The 17,592-nt window shown below is 35.5% G+C and overlaps 1 protein-coding gene across 2 annotated transcripts in view; it reads right to left on the bottom strand.

The window, feature by feature from the left end:
* LOC145680918 (dnaJ homolog l(2)tid, mitochondrial) overlaps window positions 1-17,592 on the bottom strand; it is a 226,478-nt gene that overhangs the window by 7,459 nt on the left and 201,427 nt on the right. The window contains exon 8 of one of the 2 annotated variants that reach the window (XM_081752080.1): window positions 9,155-9,268. The exons of the other annotated variant lie outside the window; for it this stretch is intronic. Within the exon in view, the coding sequence (XP_081608206.1) occupies window positions 9,171-9,268 (98 nt within the window). The 3' untranslated portion in view covers window positions 9,155-9,170. The remainder of the gene's footprint in view (window positions 1-9,154; window positions 9,269-17,592) is intronic. 2 annotated transcript variants of the gene reach the window in all.

Genomic DNA, 17,592 nt, shown 5'->3' with positions numbered 1-17,592 from the left:
ACTGTTTCCGTATAAAACATGGAAACTGATTTCCACCACTACGCAATAGATATTCTGTGGTGAATGAAAGTATTTGAAAATGTATACTAATATAGTTGTACTCTTATATATATATATATATATATAAAAAAAAGGTTTCTTGCATATGATAGTTATAATTTTGCAGACAATACAGCACACTGCCGTAATCTGAAACAACTACCTCAAAATTTCCTTTGAAAAGTACAATTTTTAAATGATACTTCAAAACTTAGTCTAAAATAAATATACAGCGTGAAGATTTTTTAAAAATTTATATTCCTTATAGTAGGAATATGTAGCATATCTGTATTTATTACATACTTACAAATCTGTAGTAAAAGTAAATTCTACTATACTATGTATATTTTTTTATTTCTAATTACTTGCTATGAAGTAATTAAACCATTCAAAATTATTAGTAGCAAATTGGAAATCGAATGTCATAAATTAATACCATAGAAGATATCCAATAAATGACAAATAACCCGCTTCCACCTTCAAATATAATGTAGCGGTCAAATTGACCGCTTAGTCCTTAGTGGGGGTAAATTTTCCCAGTCCTTCTAGTGTTAATCATCCGCCTCCTTTGACTTGAAGAGGATAATCGTAGGACATTAAACTATAATAATAATAATAATAATAATAATAATAATAATAATAATAATAATAATAATAATAAAATTACATGACGGAAAAGTAAGTGCCTTCTTTTAAAAAGTAAAATAGTGTATGAGGGCAATTAAAAAAAAAAAAAAAAAAAGAGATCTTGATCAATAGTGAAGTCTAGAGTTTATAATGCTTCAATGGGAAGTAACGGTTCATTTTTAGCTCACTTATGATCCATAATATGGATAAATGTATGTTACTTTACGAAAAATACACAATTATGGTTTTAGAGTTAAAGGAAAGCTGTCGATCTATTAATGCTGATTGTGATTTCCATTCATTTCTTTGCTATATCGACTCATCTGTGTGTTCCTTGAGTGCCCACGCTATGAGGCAAATATTTGAAATATTTTTGACACATAAATATTGAACGATTTTCTGCGTAAAGAGGTAGGTTCTAGTTCTTATGTTTATGTTTGTAGCTGCAGTCGCTTGCTAAATGTATAAAACTAACATAATTTGACATTTGAAAGCGTTCAGCAAAATCCACATTTGCTTCGGATAACGTGAAGACGACAGCTATTGTATTTTGTAAATGTTTTAAAGTTAACAATATACGTCTAAATCTGATAGCAGAAGTTTCGAGTATCAACTGTTTTCTGTGCTGTGTTATTTAGAATGAGAATCACTGAATATAATATTGTCTGTTGTGAGTGCCCGAATATAGAACTGCAGGACGTTCATCAGTGTTCGAATGCTGTTGAACACTTTCCTGACGCTATCTACGATGATTCCCGTGAAGATAGGGGGAAAACTGTCATGATGAGGAGCCGATTTATAAATTTATAAATTGCTAATTTATAAATTTAACTACCTCCTGTAGTTTTTGATTCAGATACATTTTTCCTTATGTCAATGTTGCACAAAAACTGTCACATGAAATTTCAACAAATGTTTAACTTCTAGAGGATGCAGATATAAAACTAAAACATGTTAGAATTTAGTACTGCAAGATTTAATTTGGGGTATTGTTACTGTATACGTACAGAGCATTATAAAACAATGGAAACATCTAGAATTTGAAATATATAAAATGTGTGCGTGGTAACACTGAGAATACGTGTTCCGCGCCTTGTGATTGTTAATGGTGCGTTCGGTGAACGTCCGCTGTAAGTTAACGAGGTACAGCGGACGCGTGTATGAAAACGTGGTGATGCAAAATGGGATATCTATGTTGGTTATAAGGAGGAAAATTCTGGATGCGCGGCTAGTTACTGGAAGTACAGTGAAGATGGTCAGTGCGTTAGGTGTATCGCAAGCAAATGTGTCCAAGGTAATGATGACCTACATAACTAACGGCAAATAAACATCGGCAACGAATGATAAGGGAAGGAAGAGGAGCCTGACTGACATGAATCGTTGAGCATTGAACAAAATTGATGCCAAAATTCACAGCGGAACTTAATCAGCACCTGGAACAACATACTACTGCGACAACCATAATCCGACGCGAATTGCATACCCTGAACATCCACAGTCATTTTGCAAGCTTTTAATCCTGATCACTGCCAATACTTTTAACGCTACGAAAGTAGTAATTAAAAAAAAAAAAAAAAAAAAAAAAAAAAAAAAAATGCAAAATAGATCGTCGATGATTGGAAACGCCTAAGATGGTCTGCAAAGACCCCTTTCATCTTGGTTTCAACAACAAGTCGTGTTTATGACCGGAGTACGCCCACAGAACTAGAAGCTTATGTTACAAACTGCGTCCTTCCTATCGCGATACCTGGCGACGGCTTTATAATGCTGTGGACCGCTATTACGTGGATCATGTGATTAGTTCACACGCACTACTGCTAGTGGTTATATCGACTTTTTTTTTTTTTTTTTTTGTGACTACGTGCACCTATCGTCACAGCTTCGCCACGATCTGTTCCACCATGTTCGTTCACTCAATGCCAAATAAGTTAAAACTAAAACACCTTGCGTGTTCTTTTCCGAAAATTAAGACACAACAGAAGAAATAACTCTTGTTTACACAAAATGCAATTTCGAATGATAAGGGCAATTTCATTTTATCTTTTAAAAAAATAATTATTCTTTCATTATTTTCTTTTAAAAAATTGATTTTATTTTCTTTCATTACAATTTTCTAAAGAATAAAAACAAACTAAAGGATCACAAGACAAGACTAACATCTCTTAAATATTCCGAAGTGACACAGTTGTAATTTTTTTTCGAAAAATATTCTATGCTCTGAATTTTATTCGAAACTGGCTTTTGTATTCAATTGGCGAAGGGCATTGTCAATAGTATTGCCGAAGATGGATAACCTTTTTGCAAAACATTGCACCCGAAAAATTTTCCACTCACATGTGTTAATGCTTCTGAATGATTGCCTATCGTTCACCAGATATATGAATAATTTGAACGATAAATATAGCACGAAATGTTTCAGTGATATAGTTCATGTAATTTAAAATATGAAACGTATTATCTAGTGCAGTGGTTCTCAACCTAATTCCTATTATGACCTGCATTTTATCACATTCCCTTGCCAGCGACCCCTTTATAATTTCTGGTTTGTAACAGGTTTGTGTGGGATTTTTAATATATGTATTGCTTAGATCTCACGATATCCATCTATTTCTACAATAGTAGAATCCATTTCTTGTATATAGTGGATAAAGTAACAGTAATATATTCCCCACGATGAAGTGCTCGTTCAAGATGGATATTAAACCCTTTCATTGAAAAGGCCATCAAAGTAGCTGACCTCCCACAACTTCTTCACCAACTAATAGAATCATCATGTGATAAGTCCTTGCAACTAGTTTTCTGTAACGAAGACTTCGACAAGTTCTGGCTGAACAGGAGAGAAGAATATCCTGATCTGGTATCTGCTGCTTTAAAAGTAATAATTCCATTTGCTACATCGTACCTGTGCGAAAGTGTTTTTCTTCCATGGTAAGCATTAAAATAAAGACAACAAATCGCTTATCAGTTGGAAATGACTTGATAATGTGCGTCACAAAGATTGAACAGAACATTGCCGCACTAGTGAAATCACACCATGCTCAGGTATCCCATTAAGTTTCAATTTTAATTGTATTTCAAGATGCAGGTTTTGTTGCATTTGTATTTTTCTGATATTTCAATATGCAGTTCTCATTAGTTTCATATCGTATCTCTTTCATTTAAAATTATTTTTAAACAACTCTGCACCTGTTGAAAATTTTTAGTATACCTATTTTTGGTTGTTCTTAACAGTAAGTACAAAAATACAAATATGCCTATCAGAAAAAAATTATAAATAATATTTTAAAAATATTTTTGGTTATTAGATTCTAATTATTAGGGCTAGGAAGTTGAGGACCTAAAAATTGCCCAAAAAGGCCCTATAAAAAGACCTAAAAGTATCTTAAAAAAAGGACCTAAAAATATACAGAAAGGACGTAAAAATAAGATCCAATTTAATTAGAATTACATATTTAATGAATATAATGCTCAAGAAATACAAACTTGAGGCAGGTTAACGGTCTGTCCTTTTACCACAAACTGAATTCCTTCTAATGGCTGGGAGTGCAAGTCTCTTACATAAAATTTATGCTCTAAAAGTGACGAATAAAAATATTTTATACCTCTACTCCCTTACCTTTAAAAGAGTTGAGGTGATTTTGAGTTTAAAGCCCCCTTTCAGCAGCGAGGCTATATGAGACGGGACCTGATTAACGTGGAATCCGAACCACATGAGCTCCCGCCGGGAAAAGAAGAAAAGAAACTTAAGTACAATCTAAAATAAGGAAATTTCCCCACGCTCAACCCCCTGTGATGGAGGACATTGTTACGCCTCCTTATCTGACTTGTGATTGTTGCAAATCTGGTCTTATCAGTCCAGTCGTTCAAGAATGTCTTATCATTGGAATTGTCTTTACTAAAGAAAAGATATTTAAGAGGTGGTGGTGATTCGAGTTAATGGCCAGTAAATTTATTGTCGATAGATGAAATTCAAAAAAAGGTGTTAAGACCTATGAAAAGCTTTAAAAAAGGCCAATAAAAAACCGCCGAAAAAGGCAAAAAAGGACAAATAAAATCCACCATTTTCTGGCCTACAATGACCCAAAATGAACATATATTATATTAGGCCTCGTCTTCGGGCACTCGTAGAAAAGAGGATTTTTCCTCAACTTCCGGGCCCTACTAATTACATTTATCTCTTCCGTTATCTTCGCCACCCCCATGAAACGCTCTCGCGAACCCCAGGTTGAGAAACCCTGATCTAGTGAAAACATCTTATTTTTGTCTCGTCTTATGTTCCTAGTGTCTCTAATAGGTCAGAGAGATAGGGAAACGTTCGGCGATACTAGGGAACGTTTGTCGACAGATTGTGTAATATGATATAGGGAACGTTAATTTTAATGAAACAAAAAGCAGAAGAATGCCATGTTCCCGTGTTCCTATTTCCACATACACACTTTGAGCTCTATACATGTCAGCATTATATCTGTAAAAAAGAATAAAAAAATATACAATTTCAAAATGATGAACCGTCAAGTGAGAACAAGTGTTTATGTTACACAGGGTATTCCAAACCACAAAACCCAAGTCCTGCTCATTTTTCCTGAAGTAAGGATCTTTCTTACTAATCGTCGAAATATTTATTTATGGGAAACATTGGGCAAAACATTTGTTTAATTAGATAAGCATTTTGTCATATGCATCTGATACATTGTTGTACGAGTATTAATATCGTAAACGTTTAATCGGAAAAGGTATCTGGCAGCGCTCAGAACATTCGTTTATATTATACAACTGATTACATATGCCTGTAGGCAAACTACATACATCTTTTGATTATCACTTTGGAACGAATGAATGAAATAGAGTGCAATAATGAATAACTATTGAGCAGCATTGTCTACAAATTAAAGCAATCTGCACCCAATTTCATCGATTCTACTCTATGTTAAATACATATGTATGAGTTGAATACGCAATTTTGCCCATAGGTACACTGCCTAAGTTAGGAACTCTTTAGCTATCCAAAATAGGAAAAACTTCGAGGTAATAACAATTGATGACCACATAACATTCAGTAAATAAGAGTTTCGATATTCCATCTGTGTTTATTTTATTTGACTAACATTTCAAAACCAGTGACTCGGTTTTTCTTCAGAGTACGTCTGAAACGACAATCAAATAAAATAAACAAGCATGGAATATTAGAACTCTCACTTATTGAATTAAAAACATCTCCGTGAAAAGTATGTGGAATATACGTATATAAGAATCATTTGACATGCTTAGACAATGTGTTTACTATATAATTTATTGATTTAACGCACAGACACGTTTCAAGTTCACGATTAGTTTCACACGTAACCATTATGAACATGAAAGCAAAATATGTAAATAAAAATAAATGCAAGGTAGACAACGTATTCACATACGAAGAACACATTTTGGGCGAATACTAATGGCAGGAACGAAGTCAATTAGGCAATTAGGTGTACCGATGCTCGGTTTTGTCTTTCTGCTTCACTGAGTTACTAAGATAAAGATACCTATGGTTATATCCTCTATATATGATAACACATTTCCTGGCCCAATCTCCAGACTTCAACAGTATTGATCATCTGTAGCCATTTTTGGATTGAAACTCCAAAGCAAATATCCTCCTCTTTCATTCTTGCTAACGGAACTGGGAGCTGCACTGCTTGAGAAATGGTGCGACATTTCTCATGATTTGTAAGTCTCCATTCCATGTTAGTTGTTAAGCAGGTTAATCGAGTGGCTGTATATTCCTAGATATACAGTAATAGAAGAAAGAGGAAATTACAAATGTTGGATTTATCAACCTTAAAAACCAACCAAATATAAACGCGTTGTGGTAGATCAGTTAGTACAAACAGATCTTTAACATGTAAAGTACGGAAGAACACCGTTACCAGGGAACATAGCAAAGAAAATCAATTTGATGAAGAAGACGATGACGAAAGAAAGTAAGCAAAGATGGTACACTGTGTAGTTAAAAGAAAAAATGTTAATGACATAATCAATTATAATAAATTTAGAACTGAATATGTACTATCATTCAAACGTAAATAATTAAAAAATAATTTTTCGGTTCTATCGCAGAAGATCAGCAACAAAGAAAATTACTAATTCAAAATCTTACTGATAAAATTTGATCTGCTAGCATACTAAAATATATGGTAAAGAGAAATAATATATGCTAAAATATATATAAAAGAAGAAAATGTACCCATTAAGTAGGTGGAAAGTTTCCTTACAGAAGATGATTGGTATAATATGTTTAAATAATAATATGTTAATATTGGTAGGTCAATTTAGCATTGGAACATATGAGGCACGTCGGAGATGAAAAAACAATACAATCCAAGTCGTGGCGAGAAATGCCTTCCGTGAAATGTGTATTGAGCCTCAAGACATTCGGTGAGCCTATTTTTATTAGGACGATGGGTAAGTTAGTTTCAGTTTAATACACAATTTCTGCAGAAAGAGTCTGCAAAGAAAGATAAATGTAAATGAGAGTTTAACATATTATAACAAAAACAAGATGCAATTAAACTCGGTGTTTGAAGTATTACGAAGATGTTACATAGTGCAATAGGTAATGGGACTGATTTTATCACAGCCGACTCAAAAACGCGATTCGTGAAGCACAATATGTCATTGAGATGACTAACCTTCACCTACAATCTGGTAACACTACATCGCCCCTCGTTAACCATAAAGGGAAATGCGTCGCCATTTTAAATAGCAAGACAGTTTATACAGAAGTAGTATGCAACAGCGAACTATTCTGCTTTTAACTTGGGAAAAGGTGTTAGTGAGCCACTGGAATTGGCGAGATAACCGTATGCGAGTAACTGTATCTCGTTAACATATTCAGGTTGTGTACACGATTCAAAAATGGTATGGAAACCGCTAAAAATAAACGCAGGTTTGGACGCCAGATTTCTATTCAGAAGATCACGAGCGGATACACTAAGGTCAGGTTTCTGAGTAAAGTGGCAAAGAGTAGTCAAATTTTAGTGGCAGACTTGGGCAATAAAGAAGTAGCTTCCAGTTTGTGTGAGATGTTCTTTTGTCTGATGATCAAGAATATGTACGTATACAGTATGTAACAGTCATTGTTGGAACTGCTCATTAAAAAAATTGAATTCGATTGCTATAGTGGATGAAATATGCTATTTTCACTACGATCCCTGAACTAAAAGTCAAAGTGCTGAATGAATTAACAATCATTAGAACATAAATTGCAACTTCGTATTTGAGTATTTTGGAATACCAACGGAACAGAGTATCTCAAATTTAACCCGATTATGCAACACCATGCTTTTTTTTCTGTATGATAACGCACCGGTATCAGCTATACAGGAATTTTGGCTCAAGTGTAAGTGCCTAATCTCCGCACAATATATATATATATATTCAAAATATCGATGTGTAACAGTATCGCCAACTAACTAAACCTCTGGCTTCATGAGAGGCTATATGTCTAATGAAGTCAAAGGTTGGCGAAACTTACACATCGATATTTTTATAAATAATGTAAGAAATAAATGTCAGAGGCTTTGTGTTATTTCTATTTTGAATTGCTAAAGCAAAGCTAACATGAACCAGATTACTTATCATCCAGTTTATTACCCAGATATAACCATCTGCATTTTTTTAATACTCTCAAATCTCAAGTTACCACAGAAAGAGTGCATCATTAACAGTGTTGATGGCATTCAAAAATTTTAGCTACAGTCTTCGTGTTATATCATAAATAGACCTTTTCAAATCTAGTTTCAATTTTTATTAGATCATGGCATTCGTTGTACCGATGCAGGATTGATGCACTATGAATAAAAGCACGAAAAACCTAATATTTCTTTAAATTCATTTACTAATTTTTATAACCACACCTTCATTATCCAATTGTAGGATCATGTAAATCATTACATATGCTCAGAATCTACTGGTAAAGATAAAGATGTATTTACGAAGTTAATGCACTAATGGGTTTCCAGTTTTGGGAGACTGAATACCCTGCACTCAACAGAACTTTTCCTCTTCTCTTCTTTCTACATCACAACATGAGTAAAGAAAAAACCGTAAAGAAAAGATAAAAACTGTAGGAAGGTATTTTCGATTTAGTGATTGATATACATACTAGTACTACCAAGGATTAAGATTCTATACTTATTACTAACTTTCAAAGTTTCCTCGGAACTTCCATTAGAACTGACCATAAACTCTCACGTAAATTGACGAATTGTATGTGCGATTTACAGGAAGGAAAATATTTATTAATCTGTTTGCTAGTGACCTTAACATTAAATAGCAGTTTTAACTAATAGCAGTTTGAAGGAAAAATTGATTAAAAGTTATGACAGTTGAAATTAAGTGCTATTTTGATAAATTTAAGTCAGGAAAAACAGCCGATTATTCTTTTTATCTTTTCTTTTTTCAAAAAAGCGCCTTTCTTCAACTGTACACATAAAGAAGGAATTACCTGAATTTTACGGACTTCAACCAAAAATTGCTTTTTTAATTTTCTCCAAGATTCCTTCCTGTTGTTGCTTTACTTGGGCTTCATTATTTGACATCCCATAATTACTCCCACCACCTACAACAAAAGAAACAACGTGAAAACATTGGAAGAGAAAAAAGAAATAAAGTGAAGCCCAAGCAAAACAGATAAACACGCAAGATTCTAGAAGTCAACTTAAAGTGGTTACTTGTATGTCTGTCGCTTCTCTCCACAGTTTGAAATTACGAAACATTCTAGGCGCCAACTTAACAAAGGGGTTACTTTCGTATGTCTATCTTTTTCCCCACACGGGGTGACATTATGTAGTCAAAACATTTTCTTTTTGATTTTTGACTCAACGTTCTAAATATTTTTAAGACGATATGTTTATAAAGATAAAATACTGAATCGTTATCATCACAGAATTTTCAAAACGCGTTGGGAAGTAATTATAGAACATTTTTATGATATAATATAAATTTTCCCATCAAACTAATTTGACTCATTTCATTACATTGCAATTATGGAGGACTAACAAAGCTTAAGAGCAAATACTTATCCGAAGTCACCATGTGCAATATCTTTATTAGTCCTGGAACGAAATACTCAATATTTAGCAACACTCTACTTCTGTGAAAAGGACGAAACCTTGTAGAGTTGCCCACAACAATACTTCACGCTGCCTATCTCGTCTCAAAAAGATGGCAGTCTCGTCTCCGTCCCGAATAAATAAATTAAAAACTCTTTTAATACTTTAATAGTTTCGTAATAGGAATACATATATGAATTTCGATATTATTACTATTTGTTTTATTGTAGATTTAAGTTCTTTTTTTGCCTTCAACAAACAATACAACGACAACGCTACAAAAAGCCTATTATCCTCTTAAATGATTTCGATATTGGTTGGATAGTGGGGCTGTGAGAGGCTAGGTATAGTTCCCAGACTGTAGCTCGTAGGTCTTGACGTGCAAGTAGTTCATCGATAATGCACACGATAGGGGCAGAATAGACGTGCCATCAGTACCGCGACGACGCGCCTGGACAGAAGGATCGTTCGGACAGCCCTAGCTAAGAGAATTAGGCAGCTTCTACAATCAGTCACGGAGGCTACCCATGGCAAATTATTATATGATATAATTTCTGTTTTTCGTTTCTCTCAATTACTTCTCATATCTATCTATCACCCAAAACTTTCAGTGGTATCGGAAAAGATTGTAATGGCGAAGTGGATGAAATACTGTAATGTTCAACGATGAGAGTAGTTTCTCTCGCGACCACACTGACTGACGGTGCCTATAGACATGCAGCTGAACGGGAAAATCAGCGTATGTTCGCACTTCCCCTAGAGGATTCATTTCTGACATTCTCGTATGACGGCATAAGCTACACGTACAATTAACTTTTCTTCTCCATTTAGGATAGTATGAGAAGTATGTAGCATACTAGTCAATACCACGACAACGCTACAAAGCAACGCATCAATCATCTTTCCCGCCTTTACCTGGGCATATGATGAATCCCTACCCGACACAGGAATCTTACCTGCTCTACTGGTCATCTAACCTGGCGTGATAGATCTCCGTTCCGTAACTCTACCCAATACATGTACGATATGGTGAGACTACACCTAACAGACAGCCGCGCTGGGGCAACAACAACTTGTCAGACACGCCAGTATCTACAACAAGCTTGGGGAATTATATACAAGACAGATGTTCAGTATCTATATAACCGACTTCCAGCCTATATAGTTTCTTCTGTAACCCTTAGGCTAGTTACGCGTGCTATCAAGATAAGTAGTATATGTTTTTAAAACATCCTCTAAGATATCCTACTCGGTAGCACAACTTCGGAATCCCTACTACCTACTATCATTTTATGTACCCACCTTGTGCCACATCCGTCCATTTCTAATTGGTACTCCTAAGCATTTCCGCTCCTTAGGTTTTTAAAGAAAATTGTAAATTTTCAGTTAAGTAACTAGTACTTCAGCATATTCAGTCGAATTTCACGGTCGTTATGTCATTTTCTTCAGAATAAAACAAACTTTCAAATGCTATGATACACATGCCCTCATAATGTACGTGGAAATGGAAATTGGGTGAACATTTGGAAAATTTCCATCCAAAAAGTGCTTTTATGAGATTTTTGCGTCCACTAGAACGGTCATAGGAGAGAGTACCCACCCCTAATGTACTGTGAAAAATACATATGGGTATTTTAAATGGAAAAATTTCGATATCTTCAATATTTACGATAGAAAAAAGTACTTCGCATTTCCGTTGGAACGTACAAAATTCTATATACAAATAGGAACTAAATGCGACCTATAACAAAACTTTCTAATTATAGCACTATTGATTCAAGCATCATGGTTAGTACGTCATTCCCTTCAGAATAAGAAAACTTTCAAATAGTATGATGGCCATGCCCAAAAACAGTGGACGTTACACAAACACACACACACACACACCTGTTTGTGCACCCTACAAAAGGCGTATGCGGGCTGGGCCATAAGAAAACCGAGTATGCATTCATATCTACTTTAGTATTGAAGCTACTTTCCTTATACGTTTCCAAAAGTTGCATCGGCGATAGAGCTACGTTTCCAGAGGCATCAGAATGCAATATCTCGACCTTGACTGGACGTGTAGAAGTGAGCACCCAAACCAACTGGGCATTTGTAAAACGAGTAACTTTAACAAACGAAGACACTAACAAACAAACAAGAATATTGTGTGTAAAATGTGTATAATGCGAGTTCAGTGAGTAAATGTGAGCAATGCGATTAGAGCAACTGCTTTAAACACTAGTTAACTTTGTAGCTAACGAAACATATGGATTGGTGCCATTGGCTTTCTTGGATCCTTAAGCTTTCTACCATATTTTCCTTCCACCAATTATTTCATAATCATTCAGTCTCATCAATCATCCGTCTATTTTAACCCTTTTAAATTCTCGCCTTTTTAGGCGTTTTTCTTGAGTCTCAGATAATCAGCAACAGCGTCATCCCTATTTATCCTAGGATCATGGTTTATACCTCGTTTTTCTCAGAATGGAACAGCCTTTCAAACGGTATCACTTACATGTCCCTATAATATGCCAGAAGAGAATTATTTGAGGGAAAATCGGGATTTTTTGAAAAAAAAACCTTCAAAGTTTGGGGCCCCCTGAGGCTCTACCGGGTCTGCGCACAAACCTCCAAAAATTTGGAAAAATACTACGTAGTGTACTAATTACTTGTGACAAATTCGAATTTCCTGTCTTGAATAGTAAGGGGCGGGAAAATTTTTTTACCCATGTTGAGAGAGCATCAAAAAAACGACCAAAATTTCCCTAACATGCACCCTACAAATTTTAAAAAGTTTCTGACACGCCCCTAATAATCGTAAAATTATGGTTCATATGTTGTTTGTTCAGAATGGAGTAGCCTTTCAGATGGTATCACCCGCATGTCCCTCGGATATCCCTAAGGAGGGAAAAATTGAGGAAAATAGGGATTTTTGCTGAAAAATCCCTTATTTTCCGGTTTGGAGCCCTCTGACGCGACCCTGGGTAAACATAGAGATCCAGAAATCACTTTCAAAAATACTACGTAGTGTACTAATTACTTGTGCCAAATACCAATCTCGTATCTTCAACACTAAGGACGGGAAAAATATTTTTCTCTTCTGGGAATATTCCCAGAATGTCCCAGAATACCCTATATAAATTTCAAAAATTTCTTGACACGTCCCTAATTATCGTAGGATCACGATTCATACACCATTCTCTTCAGAATAGAGCAGGGTTCCAAATTGTATTACCCTCATGTCCCTCGGACGTCCCTAAGGAGAGAAAATTGAGTAAATAGGGATTTTTGATGAAAAATCCCTTTTTTCCCGTTTTGGGGCCCTCTGGTGCGGCCCTGGGTAAACATAGAGATCTGGAAATCACTTTCAAAAATACTACGTAGTGTACTATGTTACTTGTGCCAAACACCAATTTCCTATCTTCAATACTAAGGACGGGACGGGAAAAATATTTCCCGCTTCTGCGAATAATTCCGAAATTTCCCAAGGATACTATACAAACTTCAAAAATTTCCTGACACGTCCCTAATTATCGTAGGATGATGATACATACGTCGTTCTCTTTAGAATAGAGTAGGCTTATAGATGGTATCACCCGAATGTCCCTAGGACGTTCCTAAGGAGGTTACAAGTAAAGAGAATAGGGATTTTTGCAGAAAAAATCCCTTTTCCCCGTTTTGGGGTCCTCTGGCGCGGCCCAGAGTTAACATAGAGATCTGGAAATCACTTTCAAAAATGTTACTTATGGTACTAATTACTTGTGCCAAATACCAATCTCCTATCTTCAATACCAAGGGCGGGAAAAATATTTTCCTCTTCTGCGAATATTTCCGAAATTTCCCAAGGATACTATACAAACTTCAAAAATTTCCTGACACGTCCCTAATTATCGTAGGATGATGAGTCATATGTCGTTCTCTTCAGAATCGAGTAGGCTTTCAGAAAGTACTACTGAAATGTCCCTATCATGTATCCGAGCGGAGCAAGAATCACGAAAGTGGGATTTTTGGTCAAAAATATCCCTTTTTTTTACCCTTTTGTCCCTCTGAACCCTCCTTCTATGTTGACGAAGAGATCCGAAAAAATTCTCATAAAAACTAATTGGTCCACTGATTGTTTAGGGAAAATGTTAGGATTCTAGGATTAAAGAGAAGCTCACCAAAAAATGTTGAAGTTAGACCTCAGTAAAAAAAGGGAATTTGTAAAATGATGACGTCATACCCCCCTATGTTCTGACGCTCGGAAGCGTATAGACCCTTCCAAGGCTTTCTTGAATGCCTCCTCTCTTGGAAAATAAATAAATAAATAATAATAATAATAATAATAAAAACCGGAACTAAATAGCATTCTTAGTTCTCTTTTAATCGAATCTTTAAGACACTACAATATCGGTCGAAAACGATCGAAAAAACTTAAAAGGGTTAACCTAGAGGGCACAAACATGGGACGTAAAACTAGAAATTTTATTTCGTTTCAAATGGAATAGCGCATTCGTTCAATCCCCAGCCAAGTTAGTTTTTGGCGGAAAACATCGTTTCCATGGTTTTTGTAGGAGTACTCCCATTTCCTCAGGCATTCTCATTCCACTAATTCTTCCATCATCATTCACCTGCCTTAAAAATTGCCTCCCTTAACCTAAAAGTCATAATCGTGGTGCGTTAAACTCTAAGATTTAATTTAATTTTGGAATAGAATAGAGAGACTAAAGTACGGTTATATCTGTTTGTTTGTTCGATGAAAGTTAGCGTTTTCTTTTAGCACCAAAGCTGTATGAGGCGAAGACCTATAGTTTAAGGTGGAATTCGAACCCCCGTAATAGTTCAAACTTTATTAATGTTTCCCTGAGATCATGTGACCAAAGAGTCACACGCTAGCTAATAGGTCAGCGGGAAGACAATATTATACACGTTCGAGAAACACTGAAACGAGATACACGGTTTCAACCATCGAACTTAATATTTTTGTCATAATGTCTAAAATCAAGTGTTAAACGGTAAAAATATTGGAAAACGTGACAGAATCTACTAATAAGAGGAAGAAAGCTATCAGTTTAAAATTGACAAGGATGGAATCATTTTAAAACGTTGGGACGCTATTATGATACTTCTATAAACACTTAGCAACAATACACAAATAAAGAGAGTAATATACTATTGAACGACATACTTTTGCATTACTGTTAAAATTTTTGTTTCTCTGGGACATTATAATACCTTTTGTTAAATAGAATCAATTTACTGTATCTGTTTCACAGTTTTAATCGTAGTACTTATGACACCAACCACAGCTTACACTAATATGTAATGTTGTCCATTTTAATGTGAATGGTAGCAATAATCGTGTGCCTTCACGTTTTATAATTTTTTATCCGTATGTTTTGACATTTTTACAGTACTCTTACAGTACTTTTTCTACTTTCATCTCTCCATGAAAACCATACATTTGCTTCCAGAAAGTTCAACTGTTAATTTAACGAAAGAAGAATGAGACCATTGGAATCCAAAATTAGTAATCAACAAAACTTGATCGTGGATTCTACATATGTGCACCATTGATCTCTCTGTTTTATGTCTTACCCTCGTCCTTCAAAGACTCACAGGCCTTACGAAAGTATTGCGAAACTCAAGCGCTACACAATGCTTCATGCTACGTATGAGTTTTCGTAGTTGACTTTCTCAACTTTAGAAAACAAATCTTTACAACATTCTATTCCATAATGATAATAATAATAATAATAGTAATGCTCTGATACTGCTCGACTACTGAAATTTGCACTAACAACTTGAAAGACACATTCGCTCGGAGCACTGTTTTTGTTAATCCGTTGCAAACAAGTCAATTCGGGAACTTGAATCTTGCACTGCATTGTATATATATAAACGAACTTCCTCATTCTTTTAAATCATTACAGGATAAAGCTAATGTCATCCAGCAATGCCTATTCTAAATCCTATTTCTCAATATAATCGTTCGGCTCCGCCATTACATACTTCAATATCACTACCACAACTAGACAAAGAACATCAGAAATCTAACCTCAACCCCGTAGAATTATTACATCAGCAGGAAACTTCTGTTTAAAACGATTTATCTTAGTGGCTAATAAAATGGAAGCTCTCAGACTGCGCAGACAAATTTAAGTAAAGAAAATAGAAACAGGAATCAAGGGAATAAGCGACGAAAAAGAAACTATCAGAAATGGATCATGTATAGAGGAAAACAGGCGTCACCACACCAACAGAAGTTCAAATACTGGACTGCGCAATATGCCGAAAGCGTGGGCACGGTGCTTCTACATGCTTTAAACGTCTAAAAAATTTAGTTTTACGTCCCATGTATATGCCTGTTAGGCTAAAGGAGACGGTGATGATAAGTAATGAATGAAATGGTGGAATGAATAAAGTGAGAGGAAACGGGAGAACCCCGACGAAACGCGCACACACGGTGTTTGTCCACCAAAAAGTTCACTTGGCGGGGGCAGGGATCGAACTCGGGACCCGAAGCACCAGAGGTGAACGCTCTACCACTGAGCCACCGCGGCCCCTTCCAAATAAACGAGTAGGGATGCTCCTTGTAAAGGGACCCAGGAGTCAAAACTCAGGCAATTCTAATAAGAGAACAAAACCTATAAAGAATCAGTAAATTAAGCAGATAAACAGTTCGAGTGGACACCGGATCCAGCATTTCCATCGGGCCTTTCGAAAATTTTCTGGTTTTCAATTAATACCACATAAAATAGTCGTTAAATTGATATCAAATAAAAATGTTAACTTGAAGTACATAGCATTGATAACATTCAAGTTGGGCAAACGGCATTCTCTCATTACTTTCATATAAGGAACAAATCATGTATTGAAGTCATTTTTTCTTTATACTTGCTTAATCCCTTATATGTTAAAGTCGAAATGAAATGAAATCTTTTAGTTTTACGTAAGACGCTTATGCCGGGCAGGTTAAAGGAGACGGTGATTATGAGAAATGAATGAAATGGTGGAATGAAGAGAATGGGAGGAAACGGGAGATCCACGAGATAACCCACGCACATGGTGTGTGCACACCACAAAATTCACTTGGCGCGAGCTGGGATCGAACAATGGACTCCATGCACCAGAGGTGAACGCTGTACCATTGAGTCACCGCGACCCCCATGTTACAATCGATTTAAGAAAGAATCTTATCTCCCTGTATAAATCATAAGAAGCCAACATTACCAGAAGAGAAAAAGGAAAGCATCGACAAGCGAACTACGTTACTTCCACTTGTCCAAACATTTATTCTGTTGATAGCAAAAATACAGATTGATAATTTTGCATCTTCATTCGTATCGTTTCTTCACTACATCCTTGACAAATACAAACTACAATCTATTGAACAAAGGGTAGACATAAACAACATAATTGTTAATTTTCAATTCAAATAGTTATTCCGTAACTTTAAGAAAGAATACACCAATAGTGAATCTTGCGGCATATCAGGACTATTCTTTTGCAACAATGGTGGCTACCTGTATAGAAGGAAATCAAATTGTACAACAAAAGAGGAGGTTGACCAGCGGTTGAATTATGCACATTTTTTTTTTTTTCAAAATTAATCATTTTCATAATCCTAATTTATACTAGTCGCAGTAATAGGCCATTCACGAGCTATTACAGAAGTATAGAAGTGTTTTTACATACACTCCGGACGGCATTAGACATTTTACGTGATACATTCACAAAACAAGAATCTATGACAAATCTCCCTGTTTCTATGCATGTTCGAAATCAAGCGGACAGACAGATTCGGAAACTCATTAATGCTAAAATTATACTATCCACAGACGATAAAAGGTTCGCCTCGCAACAA

Source organism: Thermobia domestica, chromosome 3, assembly GCF_964235325.1.
Source record: "Thermobia domestica chromosome 3, izTheDome1.hap1.1, whole genome shotgun sequence".
Lineage (NCBI taxonomy): Eukaryota > Metazoa > Arthropoda > Insecta > Zygentoma > Lepismatidae > Thermobia > Thermobia domestica.
Note: the sequence above shows the minus strand (reverse complement) of the source record. Positions and strands in the feature narration are given on the sequence as shown.